The sequence below is a fragment of the Oncorhynchus keta genome, chromosome 4 (genome assembly GCF_023373465.1).
Source record: "Oncorhynchus keta strain PuntledgeMale-10-30-2019 chromosome 4, Oket_V2, whole genome shotgun sequence".
NCBI classification, from domain to species: Eukaryota; Metazoa; Chordata; class Actinopteri; order Salmoniformes; family Salmonidae; genus Oncorhynchus; species Oncorhynchus keta.
In genome coordinates this window covers 59,518,949-59,532,939 of record NC_068424.1, presented here as the reverse complement: position 1 = coordinate 59,532,939, position 13,991 = coordinate 59,518,949, and the positions used below count along the sequence as shown (strand labels likewise).

Genomic DNA, 13,991 nt, shown 5'->3' with positions numbered 1-13,991 from the left:
TATTTTAAGACCAATCAAAACTTTTTGCCTCTTCATTTTATTAAATACGATTACAACAAATAAAATAACAAATGATAACACACATATTGTAATGTGTGGGAGTGACTGAGTGCAAATAATGTTATGATTACTTCCTTCCAACGGAATGGCACATTACCACTGTTATCAGCAACTGTAAATTGAGACCTTTGAACAAACATTCTATCATGCCTTTGAGAAAATGCCTCCTGCGGTCATCAAATCAAAATCAAATCAAATTGTATTTGTCATATACACATATTTAGCAGATGCCATTGCGGGTGTAGCGAAATGCTTATGTTCCTAACTCCACAGCGCAGTAGTGTCTAACAATCCACAACAATACACACAAATCTAAAAGTAAAAGAATGGATTTAAGAAATATACAAATATTAGGACGAGCAATGTCGGAGTAGCATCGACTAGAATACAATAGAATACAGTATATACATATGAAATGAGTAAAACGGTATGTAAACATTATTAAAGTGACTAGTGTTCCATTATTAAAGTGACCAGTGATTCCATGTCTACGTACATAGAGCAGCAGCCTCTAAGGTGCAGAGTTGAGTAACTGGGTGGTAGCCAGCTAATGATGGCTATTTAGCAGTCTGATGGCCTTGAGAGAGAAGCTGTTTTTCAGTCTCTCGGTCCCAGCTTTGATGCACCTGTACTGTCCTCGCCTTCTGGATAATAGCTGGCCATCAAAGATGGGCGCAAACCCAAGTTGACTGCTCTTGGAACATGACATACTGTATCTTTGTGTTGCAATAGGAAATGCCATGAACAAGTCACCTCTGCTGTCTGCATAGCCTGCCTGTACATTAAATTAAATAAACAACATGAATCTGTCAGCAGTTCACTGCTCCTCTCAGAGATGATGTCATAATTATTTCAAAGACAAAATGAAAACCATTCAAACATACAGTACCAGTCAAAGGTTTGGACACACCTACTCATTCACAGATTTTTCTTTATTTTTACTATTTTCTACTTTTTAGAATAATAGTGAAGATATCGGAACTATGAAATAACACATATGGAACCATGTTGTAACGAAAAAAGTGATAAAAACAAATCTAAATATATTTTATATTATAGTAGCCACCCTTTGCCTTGATGACAGCTTTGCATACTCTAGGCATTCTCTCAACTAGCTTCACCTGGAATGATTTTCCAACAGTCTTGAAGGAGTTCCCACATATGCTGAGCACTTGTTGGCTGCTTTTCCTTCACTCTCCGGTCCGACTCATCCCAAACTGTCTCAATTTGGTTGAGATCGGGGGGTTGTGGAGGCCAGGTCATCTGATGCCGCACTCCATCACTCTCCTTCTTGGTCAAATAGGCCTTATACAGCAAACAGGTCATTGTCCTGTTGAAAAACAAATGATAGTCTCACTAAGCGCAAACCAGATGGGATGGCATATGGCTGCAGAATGTTGTGGTAGCGATGCTGTTTAAGTGTTCCTTGAATTCTAAATAAATCACTGACAGTGTCACCAGCAAAGCACCCCCACACCATCACACCTCCTCCATGCTTCACGGTGGGAACTACACATGTGGAGATTATCCGTTCACCTATGCTGCGTCTCAAAAAGACAGCGATTGGAACCAAAAATCTCAAATTTGGACTCATCCGACCAAAGGACAGATTTCCACCAGTCTAATGTCCATTGCTCATGTTTCTTGGCCCAAGCAAGTGTCTTCTTATTGGTGTCCTTTAGTAGTGGTTTCTTTGCAGCAATTTGATCATGAAGGCCTGATTCATGCAGTATCCTCTGAATAGTTGATGTTGAGATGTCTGTTACTTGAACTCTGTGAATAATATATTTGGGATGTAATTTCTTTGGCTGGTAACTCTAATGAACTTATCCTCTGCAGCAGTAGTAACTCTGGGTCTTCATTTCCTGTGGCAGTCCTCATGAGAACCAGTTTCATCATACTGCTTGATGGTTTTTGTGACAGCACTTGAACTTTCAAAGTTTTCCAGATTGACTGACCTTCATGTCTTAAAGTAATGATGGACTGTCATTTCGCTTTGCTAATTTGAGCTGTTCTTGCCATAATATGGACTTAGCCCTATCTGTTAAAAGACCATCTTCTGTTTACCACCCATGCCTTGTCACAACACAACTGATTGGCTCAAACACATTAAGAAAGAAATTCCACAAATTAACTTTTAACAAGGAACACCTGTTAATTGAAATGTTTTCCAGGTGACTACTTCATGAAGATGGTTCAGAGAATGCCAAGAGTGTGAAAAGCTTTCATCAAGGCAAAGGGTGGCTACTTTGAAGATTTTCAAATATATGTTGGTTTGTTTTAACACTTTTTTTGGTTAGTACATGATTCCAATTGTGTTATTTCATAGTTTTGATGTCGACACTATTATTCTACAATGTAGAAAATAGTAGAAAAGAAAATCCCTGGAATGAGTAGGTGTGTCCAAACTTTTGACTGGTGCTGTACATGACAAAACATTGCATTCCAGAACAGAGAATGGCAGTGATTAATTTATTATATACAACACTCTGTACAGTCTAGTCTGTACATAAAGAGTGATGGACTTTACATAAATGGATGCTTATGGGAATGATTGATGTTTTTTCTTATAACCATAAATCATAGAAGTGTGTCAATAATCACATGGAACTGAAAGCATGAACAAAGTCAAGGTCTAATCCTCAACAGAATAGAACGGCACATAGTCCAAAGTGTACCAATGAGCTCCTTTGATGTCTGTATAAATCACAGAGAAAATTTTTGATATACTCTACAATCAACATGCTGTAAACATACCATTGCACATGAAACGTCGGCATAAAAAAAAAGACCTGCGTGGGATTCAAGCCGTTCCCCCCTCTCTGCTGGGCAAATTGTTGAACCTGAAGGGCATTATTTGGGGTTTGTACTTTCCACAGCCAGTGGCTGAGACGTGCCTGATGTGCACGATATTGTGCAGGACATTTCCAAGGGATGCGTCAGGTTGTCGCCGGGCGAAGTCAGAGTCTGGCTGTTCTCTTGGAGTGGCCACATCTCCTGCAACGTCAATGAGGGGTGGTGGGCTGGGTGGCTGCTCATTAGTGGTCTCCTCTGCCTGTAGTTGGCCCACACCTGGAGGATGGTCTCTTTGAATGGCCGTGTGGTCAAGGTGTACAGGATGGGGTTGAGGGCACTGTTGATGGGCAGGATGAAGATCACCACCCAGGAGCTGATGGTTCCTATTTGGGAAGAACGGAAATGGATATTCTGCAATCACATTCTCCTCGGTAGACATACACATAGAGCCTACATTCAGTCACGGATGGTAGAAAATGTGCCAAACTAAACTAGCCAGCCAGGCCAAATTTCACAAGAAAGTTACCCAGGCTAGTTGAAATTATGTTTTACAAGCCAGGCTGGCTTGTGCCCTAAATCCTTAAGTTCCATTCCTGTGTATAAAGTTCATGCATGGGAAGTAGGGTGAGGTGTGGTGGGTTGGTGGGGTGAAAGAGAAGAGAATGATGGTTCGAGGATGTTCTGTGATGCTGGTCCCATTTGTAAACATGCTTTTAGTACAACCACACATTTACATTTAGAGTACCCATCAGTGTGCTATTCAATTTACAACCAGAAAACAAGATTAATTATGGAACTAATCTGAATTATGTAATGTTACAAACTCCCTGCTGGAGACTCACAGCAAACCATCTCAGAGTCCTCTCAGAGACACAAACACTAACTTTCTAACCTTTGCAGTAGGCACCCCTCCCCACTGGAACCTAGCAGGCCAGGCTATGATTTATAATGTCACAAACTGTCCTTTCACACCTAGGGCCTTGGCCACTGATTGGTTGACAGGGCAGTTGCTAGGGCAGTTGCTAGGGGGCCACACATCTGCTCCTCTTTCTGACTCTCCAGGTCACACACTTTTCAGTCTCTTTCAAGCCATCACAGAGAAGGCAGCAAATTTATCTCTGTCCTGCACAACAACTGGACTCATTCATTTCTCTGGACATGAGGCATACCTCTGGGCATGTGGGATTGCATGCGTGTTTAAAGTTGTGTATTTGTGTATATTACTGCTAGTTGTTCAGCACTATATCAGCTTATATTACAGTACTTTATAATTTATTACTGCTTTATACTTTAATATTCTGTATCTGTGCATTCTTGCCCTGGTGTGTTCATTCGGTATGTGTATATTCATTGCCTCTGTTTCTCCTATTACAGAACCACTACCATTCTACATGTCCATTTCATTCCTGTGTGTGTCAATAAAGTATCTGTGTGTGTGTGTAACTCTGAGGTTGACTTTTTCCACTCTGACCGGGGTAGGTGCTAGCAGGGCACAGATGGTCCCAAATGGAAAGTTGCTCTCTTTCATGCAAGTATAATATCTGTAAAAGAGACCGATTGAAATACTTATCTTTGATGTAAGATGGCACTGCACAGTAGCCTACATATTGTATGTTTTATAGCCTACAAATTGACCTTGTCTGTTTGATACAATGTTAGGGTTTCCAAATAAAATGTTTGAAATGATAAAAGTAGTCACAGATTATGACAGTACTGAAACTCCTACCTGGAATCTCCACCTGCAACAGCGATAGAATCTTGAGGACAAAGATGGGTATCCAGCAAAGGGAGTCTGTGATGACGATGGAAAAGAACCTCTTGGCTATGGTCACTTCGTTCTTGATATGGTTACTATATTTAGTCGTCTGTGTCCCTGTCCTCTGGATGTTGTAGAACATACTCCCATAAGACAATACGATTATAAGGAATGCTACCAGGTTCAGGCCTGTAGAGGAAATAACATTCATTGTGAGCTCCTTGTACTCATACAAAGTAAAATTCTTAAAATACTTCAACTTTCAGAACAATTCAAACAATTATTACAGGTAGCAGATAATTAAAAAATACAAACAATATTTACCTGGCTTAAAGAGAAGGAATATACTATATATTGTTTACAGGAAACTCATTCAACAATTTTAGAGGAAGTTGTGTGAAAAAAGGACTGGGTGGGGTTGAAATACTTCTCCCATGGGCAAAGAAAAACTGAAAAGGGTTGGTGATATTAATTAACAGTAATTTTGATCTGAATGTAGAAATTGTCCAAACAGATCTGCAAGGTAGATGGACGATTTTAGACATGTTATTGGACCAGAAACAGATATGGCTCATTAATCTTTACGGACCAAATAATGATCCACGTGTCTTTGAAAATATATATAATAAATGATCAACCCTACAAGCAATACACAACTATTAATATGTTGGGAGATTATAATACTGTTTTAAATACCTCTAAGGAAATCACACTACAATCATCTTCATGGAAATCCCAAATGTCATGGATATATTGGACGTAGTGGATATATGGAGGCTTAAATATCCTCACCTAGTGAGATATACATGGCCAAAGCTCAATCAAGCTAGTGGTCCTGACTACTTTTTTTTGTCATGTCATTCTTGTTGGCACCAACCATTTTAAAAGTGTTGATAGGGGACAGAATGCGGTTGGACCATCAGATAATTGGCATATGAGAGAGACAAAATGAGACAAAATGAGAAAAGAAATCCAGAAAATCACATTGTAGGATTTTTAATGAATTTATTTGCAAATTATGGTGGAAAATAAGTATTTGGCCAACAACAAAAGTTCCTCAATACTTTGTTATATACCCTTTGTTGGCAATGACAGAGGTCAAACGTTTTCTGTAAGTCTTCACAAGGTTTTCACACACTGTTGCTGGTATTTTGGCCCATTCCTCCATGCAGATCTCCTCTAGAGCAGTGATGTTTTGGGGCTGTTGCTGGGCAACACGGACTTTCAACTCCCTCCAAAGATTTTCTATGGGGTTGAGATCTGGAGACTGGCTAGGCCACTTCAGGACCTTGAAATGCTTCTCCTTCGTTGCCCAGACAGTGTGTTTGGGATCATTGTCATGCTGAAAGGCCCAGCCACGTTTCATTTTCAATGCCCTTGCTGATGGAAGGAGGTTTTCACTCAAAATCTCACGATACATGGCCCCATTCATTCTTTCCTTTACACGGATCAGTCGTCCTGGTCCCTTTGCAGAAAAACAGCCCCAAAGCATGATGTTTCCACCCCCATGCTTCACAGTAGGTATGGTGTTCTTTGGATGCAACTCAGCATTCTTTGTCCTCCAAACACGACGAGTTGACGTTTTACCAAAAAGTTATTTTTTGGTTTCATCTGACCATATGACATTCTCCCAATCTTCTTCTGGATCATCCAAATGCTCTCCAGCAAATTTCAGACGGGCCTGGACATGTACTGGCTTAAGCAGGGGGACACGTCTGGCACTGCAGGATTTGAGTCCCTGGCGGCGTAGTGTGTTACTGATGGTAGGCTTTGTTACTTCGGTCCCAGCTCTCTGCAGGTCATTCACTAGGTCCCCCCGTGTGGTTCTGGGATTTTTGCTCACCGTTCTTATGATAATTTTGACCCCACGGGGTGAGATCTTGCGTGGAGCCCCAGATCGAGGGAGATTATCAGTGGTCTTGTAGGTCTTCCATTTCCTAATAATTGCTCCCACAGTTGATTTCTTCAAACCAAGCTGCTTACCTATTGCTGATTCAGTCTTCCCAGCCTGGTGCAGGTCTACAATTTTGTTTCTGGTGTCCTTTGAAAGCTCTTTGGTCTTGGCCATAGTGGAGTTTGGAGTGTGACTGTTTGAGGTTGTGGACAGGTGTCTTTTATACTGATAACAAGTTCAAACAGGTGTCATTCATACAGGTAACGAGTGGATGACAGAGGAGCCTCTTAAAGAAGAAGTTATAGGTCTGTGAGAGCCAGAAATCTTGCTTGTTTGTAGGTGATGAAATACTTATTTTCCACCATAATTTGCAAATAAATTCATTAAAAATCCTACAATGATTTTCTGTATTTTTTTTCTCTCTCATCTTTTTAAGTGGGAGAACTTGCACAATTGGTGGCTGACTAAATACTTTTTTGCCCCACTGTACATTACTCTTACTGAATTTTCACATGGGCGAGGATATTGGAAATTTAATCAAAGCATATTGGATGATAACTTGTATTTAACTATGACAGAGGAATGTTAACTGAATTTCTGACATAACACAGGTACAGAAGATCCCATTATTGTTTGGGACACTTAAATGTGCCTTTAGAGGCCACGCAATTCAGTACTCAGCTCTAAAAGCAAAAGCAATTTAGGTAAAAATGGAGTCAATTTTAAGAAATTATGTAGAAGGTCTAACAGAACAGATACAGTCAAATAGCAATACAAACTACCATAAAGGCTCACAATAAGTCAGGGGAAAAACTAAAATAAATGGAGGAACTTATTCAAGGTGAAGTGTAATGTATTATAAAAATCAAGCACACTGGATGGAATATGGGGAAAAAGGCACCAACTTTTTAAAAGATTTTCAACATAGAAATTCTAACAAAAATAATTTTCAGAAACTTGTTACAAATGATGGAGTCACCAAATTATATTTTGAAAGAGGAAACAAAGTCCTTTAGCATATGCTTTCATTTCAGTCTCCTGCATCTCCTCTAAACGAAGCAAATTGTATGGATTTTTAAAATTAACAGAAAACTCCAGGGCTGGATGACATGCCAGTTAAGGTATACCAAACGTTTTTTTTATATATATACTCAGAGGACTGTTATTAGCATGTTTTAACCACTCCTATGTGAATGGTAGATTATCGGACACTCAACAAGAAGGTCTGATTTCATTATTACGGAACAGGATACAAGTGAATATAATCATGCTGTCCATTTAAAAATATTGGAGGCCCCTTACACTTTTGTGATGCAAAAAATATATAGCACAAGAATTAAGGTATTGTCAGATATTATTCATTCTAATCAGACAGGTTTTTTACATGGACGATACATTGGAGATAATATAAGTCAAGTACTGGACACAATAGAATAGTTTGAAAAATCTGGGAAACCAGGCCTGCTATTCATAGCTGACTTTGAAAAGGCTGAAAAGTACGACTGGAGTTTATATATAAATGCCTGGAACTTTTATTTATTTAATTTAATAAAGGTTAAATAAAAACAATTGAGAATTTCTTTTAAAATGGGTGAAAGTCATGTAGAGTAACCCTAGGTATAAAATAGTAAATATTGGCTCCTTCTCAGAAAGTTTTAAACTGTCAAGAGGAGTAAAACAAGGTTGTCCACTATCGGCATATCTATTTATTATGGCCATCGAAATGTTAGCTATTAAAATCAAGATCCAACAATAATATCAAGGGGTTAGAAATCCAGGGCTTAAAAACAAAGGTGTAGAGAGCTCCCAAGTGGCACAGTGATCTAACTAGCTGTGCCACAAGAGGTCCTGGTTTGAGTCCAGGCTCTGTTGCAGCCGGCCATGACTGGGAGACCCATGGGGCCGGCGCACAATTGGCACCGTGTCGTCCGGGTTAGGGGAGGGTTTGGCCAGCAGGGATGTCCTTGTCCTATCGAGCTCTAGCGACTCCTGTGGCGGGCCGGGTTCATGCATGCAGTCGCCAGGTGTTTCCTCCGACACATTGGTGTGGCTAGCTTCCGGCTTCAGCAGGTATTGTGTCAAGAAACAGTGCGGCTTGGTTGGGTCGTGTTTCGGAGGACGCACGGCTCTCAACCGTCGACTCTCCCGAGTCCGTACGGGAGCTACAGCAATGAGACAAGTCTAACTACCAATTGGATATGACAAAATCGGAGAGAAAAATAGGTGCTTTTTTTATATAAAAAAAAATATTAATTAAACATAGGTGTCATTGTACACTGATGATTCATGTTCTTTTAAATACACCATTTGGATCCCTCCAGCCTCAGAGAATCTAAATACCTTTTCTAACCTCCCTGGAGGTTACAACCAAATTATGATAAATGTACTATATTACATTTTGGATAACTAAAAAATGCATCTTTTACATTACCGTGTAGTTGTCAGAAAGCGATTGTAGCTGGTGCATGAAGTCAGGTGCAGGAGAGCAGAATGAGTGAGCAACGTACTTTACTCAAAAAATAACAGCACAAGGTAAACCAATACACTTGACCAATAACCAACGAACCAACTTGACCAGCACCCATCGAAAAACCAGCCATCATAAACCGAACTGAACATAAAAATAATCACGCACAACAAACATGGGGGAAACAGAGGGTTAAATACCTGAACATGTAATTGAATAATGAAAACCAGGTGTGTAGAAAATAAAGACAAAACCAATGGAAAATGAAAGATGGATCAGCGATGGCTAGAAGACCGGTGACTTCGCCCGCCGAACGCCGCCCGAACAAGGAGAGGGACCGACCTCGGAGGAAGTCGTGACAGTAGTTCACCAATAAAATGGTCTGATGTTGATGTGGACATACTCGGTATACATATCCCGAAAGAAGTAAATGATCTCACTCCAATAAATGTTTATAGAAAGTTAGCAAAAATAGACAATATCTTGCTACCATGGACAGGAAAATACCTGTCTATTTGTGGAAAAATCACCCTGATTAACTATTTAGTCATATCCCAGTTTACCTATTTGTTTATGGTCTTGCCTACACATAGTGAACAGTTATTTAAATTATACGAGACAAACAATATTCCATTTTATTAGGAACTGCAAGCCAGACAAAATTAAACGGGCCTATTTATGTAATGAATATGAATTCTTGGGGTCAGAAATGATTAAATATTAAAGCATTAGACGTCTCACTAAAGGCTTCAGTCATACAAAAGTTTAACTTAAATCCGAACTGGTTCTCATGCAAATTAATAATCCAACAAATATTGTGGTTAAACTCAAATATACTAATAGTTATATTAACATAATTTTTGGATTCAATAAAAATGTATAATCTTTGTAAACGCATGGAGTTATGTCACACATGCAGCTAACAAAAAAAAATGAAATGCCTGCTCTACCCAAAATTACAACCAACTAATTACAGCAAAAAATGGAAGAGGAAAGTGGAAGGGGAAAAATAGGGAACTGGTCTGTCAGCCCTGCATTAAAGATAATAATTGGTTAAAGAAAATTATGATAAATAAAAGAGTATACCAGTTTCATTTAATCACCAAAAATGGACAGCTGTGCCATATAGATTGCAAAATAGTTGGGAAGAGATTTGAGGTACGGATGCCATGGCACATGGTTTATGAACTGATACGCAAAACGACGCCAGATTCAAAACTTTAATTATTACACAAAAATCTTGCAACCAATAAAATGTTATATATATACGGGCGATACAACCTTCCCAGCTCTGCAGATTTTGCTGCAAAGAGACAGAATCATTAGATCATTTGTTTTGGTACTGTCCATATGTAGCTTGTTTTTGGTCGCAGGTCCAGGAATGGCTGAAGAATTGCAACATTTACCTGGAGGTAACTCTGCAGAGGGCACTACTGGATGATCTGAGAAGTCATAGTCAATCGATCAATAATATAATAAATACTTTCAGGAAAAAAGTTTATTTTTAATTTACAATCTGTAGAAATTATGAGAATAGAAAGGTTCAGTACTTTTGTGAAACATCACAGCACAAGAGATAAATGGGAGGGGTTGAATGAAGGATGGGAAAAATAACAACTAATAACAACAAGATAACTAATGTAAAACATACTGTGTCCGTAAAACGGGTAAAGGTTCAGAAATGTTGTGAAATAAATAGATGGGAGAGGTTGAGGTTAGAGGAAGGACAGGAGTAAATATAAACAAAATAGAACAACTGTAAAATAGACTGTGCCCATAAAATGTATATAGTATATCAGTTGGAAGAAGAAGCCTAAGCGTTTTTGTTCACTAGTTTACTACATTTTTCGGGAGGGGTGGTAGGGTTAGAAAGTAATAAAGAAAAATATATTTAAAAAAATTTTGTATATATACAGTTGAAGTTGGAAGTTTACATATGCCTTAGCCAATTTAAACTCAGTTTTTCACAATTCCTGACATTTAATCCTTGTAAAAAAACGGTTTTAGGTCAGTTAGGATCACCACTTTATTTTAAGAATGTGAAATGTCAGAATAATAGTAGAGAGAATGATTTATTTCATATTTTTTCTTTTCCATCACATTCCCAGTGGGTCAGAAGTTTACATACACTCAATTAGTATTTGGTAGCATTGCCTTTAAATTGTTTAACTTGGGACAAACATTTTGGGTAGCCTTCCACAAGCTTCCCACAATAAGTTAGGTGAATTTTGGCCCATTCCTCCTGGCAGAGCTGGTGTAACTGAGTCAGGTTTCTAGGCCTCCTTGCTCGCACACACTTTTTCAGTTCTGCCCACACATTTTCTATATGATTGAGGTCAGGGTTTTGTGATGGCCACTCCAATAGCTTGACTTTGTTGTCCTTAAGCTATTTTGCCACAACTTTGGAAGTATGCTTGGGGTCATTGTCCATTTGGAAGACCGATATGTGACCAAGCTTTAACTTCCTGACTGATGTCTTGAGATGTTGCTTCAATATATCCACATAATTTTCCTCCCTCATGATGGCATCTATTTTGTGTAGTGCACCAGTCCCTCCACAACACGATGCTGACACCCCCGTGCTTCACGGTTGGGATGGTGTTCTTCGGCTTGCAAGCCTCCCCCTTTTTCCTCCAAACATAACTATGGTCATTACGTCCAAACAGTTCTATTTTTGTCTCATCAGACAAGAGAGTACTTTCCAAAAAGTGCGATCTTTGTTCCCATATGCAGTTGTAAACCGTAGTCTAGCTTTTTTTATGACGGTTTGGGGGCAGTGGCTTCTTCCTTGCTGAGAGCATTTTAGATTATGTTGATATAGGACTCGTTTTACTGTGGATATAGATACTTTTGTACCTGTTTCCTCCAGCATCTTCACAAGGTCCTTTGCTGTTGTTCTGGGATTGATTTGCACTTTTCGCACCAAAGTACGTTCATCTCTAGGAGACAGAACACGTCTCCTTCCTGAGTGGTATGACGGCTGCGTGGTCCCATGGTGTTTATATTAGCATACTATTGTTTGTACAGATGAACATGGTACTGAGGGAGAGATTATATACATGATTTAATTATATACATGATTTGATAACAAAAGAGAGAAAGGTACACTTATGGGTTCATTCCTTGTTCTGGTAAAATGCATTTTCTATTGTATAGGGCAGGAACCAGTTAAAAGGCCATGGGGGTAGGGAACACTAAAAATGCAGACACATAGACGCTTAAGACTAGCTGGACATACAAGGATCAAAGAGGTTGCCTAAGGACGGGGTCAGCCAAATGACTAACTGATGGATTGCAGGCATCAATCACATCACAGAGGACACAAGTCTGTTTGATCTTAGATAACCATATGAAGTGAAGGCGACCAGGGCAGCTGAACACACTAAAAACTAGAGACACACACAAAAGGGACACAGATTTAATTACAGGGTCTGAGCACAGGCCACAGGAAGGGGGGATGTATATTATCTTTAGGTCAAAGGAAAGGTCTTGACATTATATAATCTGGCCGAAAGCAGATGTGGGCGTTACTGGGCTGAACAAGCAGGATGCATGGATTGGAATGTAATGTAATTTACATATGGGATGGGCTCATATGCAATATGTGGATAAATACTGGAGCCAGCGCTCTGGAAAAAGTGTGAGTCCTGCGGGGCTCTCCGGCTTATAATGCGGGTGTATTAAAAGTCTATCATTGAATTCAAAACGTTATTGGTCGTGTCATGTTTGAATCTATTGGCCACTACAGTACCTTCAGGCATTTGGAAATAGCTCCCAAGGATGAACCAGACTTGTGGAGGTCTACAATTTGTTTTCTGAGGTCTTGGCTGATTCCTTTTTCTTTTTATGTCAAGCAAAGAGGCACTGAGTTTGAAGGTTGGCCTTGAAATGCATCGACAGGTACACCTCCAATTGACTCAAATTATGTCATTTAGCCTATCAGAAGCTTCTAAAGTCATGACATCATTTTCTGGAATTTTCAAAGCTGGTTAAAGGCACAGTCAACTTAGTGTATGTAAACTTCTGATCCACTGGAATTGTGATACAGTGAGTTATAAGTGAAATAATCTTTCTGTAAACGGTTGTTGGAAAATGTATTTGTGTCATGCGCAAAGTAGATGTCCTAACCGACTTGCCAAAACCATAGTTTGTTGTCATGAAATGTGTGGAAATGGTTGAAAAACCCGTATGTATGTATGTATGTATGTATGTATGTATGTATGTATGTATGTATGTATGTATGTATGTATGTATGTATGTATGTATGTGTATATATGTGTATGTATGTACAGTCGTGGCCAAAAGTTTTGAGAATGACACAAATAATAATTTTCACAAAGTCTGCTGCCTCAGTTTGTATGATGGGAATTTGAAAATACTCCAGAATGTTATGAAGAGTGATCAGATGAATTGCAATTAATTGCAAAGTCCCTCTTTGCCATGCAAATGAACTGAATCCCCCCCAAAACATTTACACTGCATTTCAGCCCTGCCAGAAAAGTACCAGCTGACATCATGTCAGTGATTCTCTCTTTCACACAGGTGTGAGTGTTGACGAGGACAAGGCTGGAGATCACTCTGTCATGCTGATTGAGTTCGAATAACCGACTGGAAGCTTCAAAAGGAGGGTGGTGCTTGGAATCATTGTTCTTCTATCAAACATGGTTACCTACAAGGAAACACGTGTTGTCATCATTGCTTTGCACAAAAGGGCTTCACAGGATATTGCTGCCAGTAAGATTGCACCTAAATCAACCATTTATCGGATCATCAAGAACTTCAAGGAGAGTGGTTCAATTGTTGTGAAGACGGCTTCACGGCGCTCAAGAAAGTCCAGCAAGCGCCAGGACCGTCTCCTAAAGTTGATTCAGGATCGGGGCACCACCAGTACAGAGCTTGCTCAGGAATGGCAGCAGGCAGTTGTGAGTGCATCTGCACGCACAGTGAGTAGAAGACTTTTGGAGGATGGCCTGGTGTCAAGAAGGGCAGCAAAGAAGCCACTTATCTCCTGGAAAAAC

At 39.6% G+C, this 13,991-nt stretch overlaps 1 protein-coding gene across 2 annotated transcripts in view; it reads right to left on the bottom strand.

Annotated features, from left to right (window-relative positions):
- Window positions 1-2,369: 2,369 nt before the first annotated feature.
- Window positions 2,370-13,991, bottom strand: part of LOC118375338 (relaxin receptor 1-like) — a 93,712-nt gene continuing 82,090 nt past the window's right edge. Inside the window, exons 16-17 of one of the 2 annotated variants that reach the window (XM_052511378.1) lie at window positions 4,583-4,801; window positions 2,370-3,239 (exon numbers count right to left, since the gene is read on the bottom strand). In XM_052511378.1, coding sequence (XP_052367338.1) covers window positions 2,914-3,239; window positions 4,583-4,801 — 545 coding nt within the window. In that variant the 3' untranslated portion in view covers window positions 2,370-2,913. The remainder of the gene's footprint in view (window positions 3,240-4,582; window positions 4,802-13,991) is intronic. The other variant, XM_052511374.1, reaches the window with a different exon arrangement.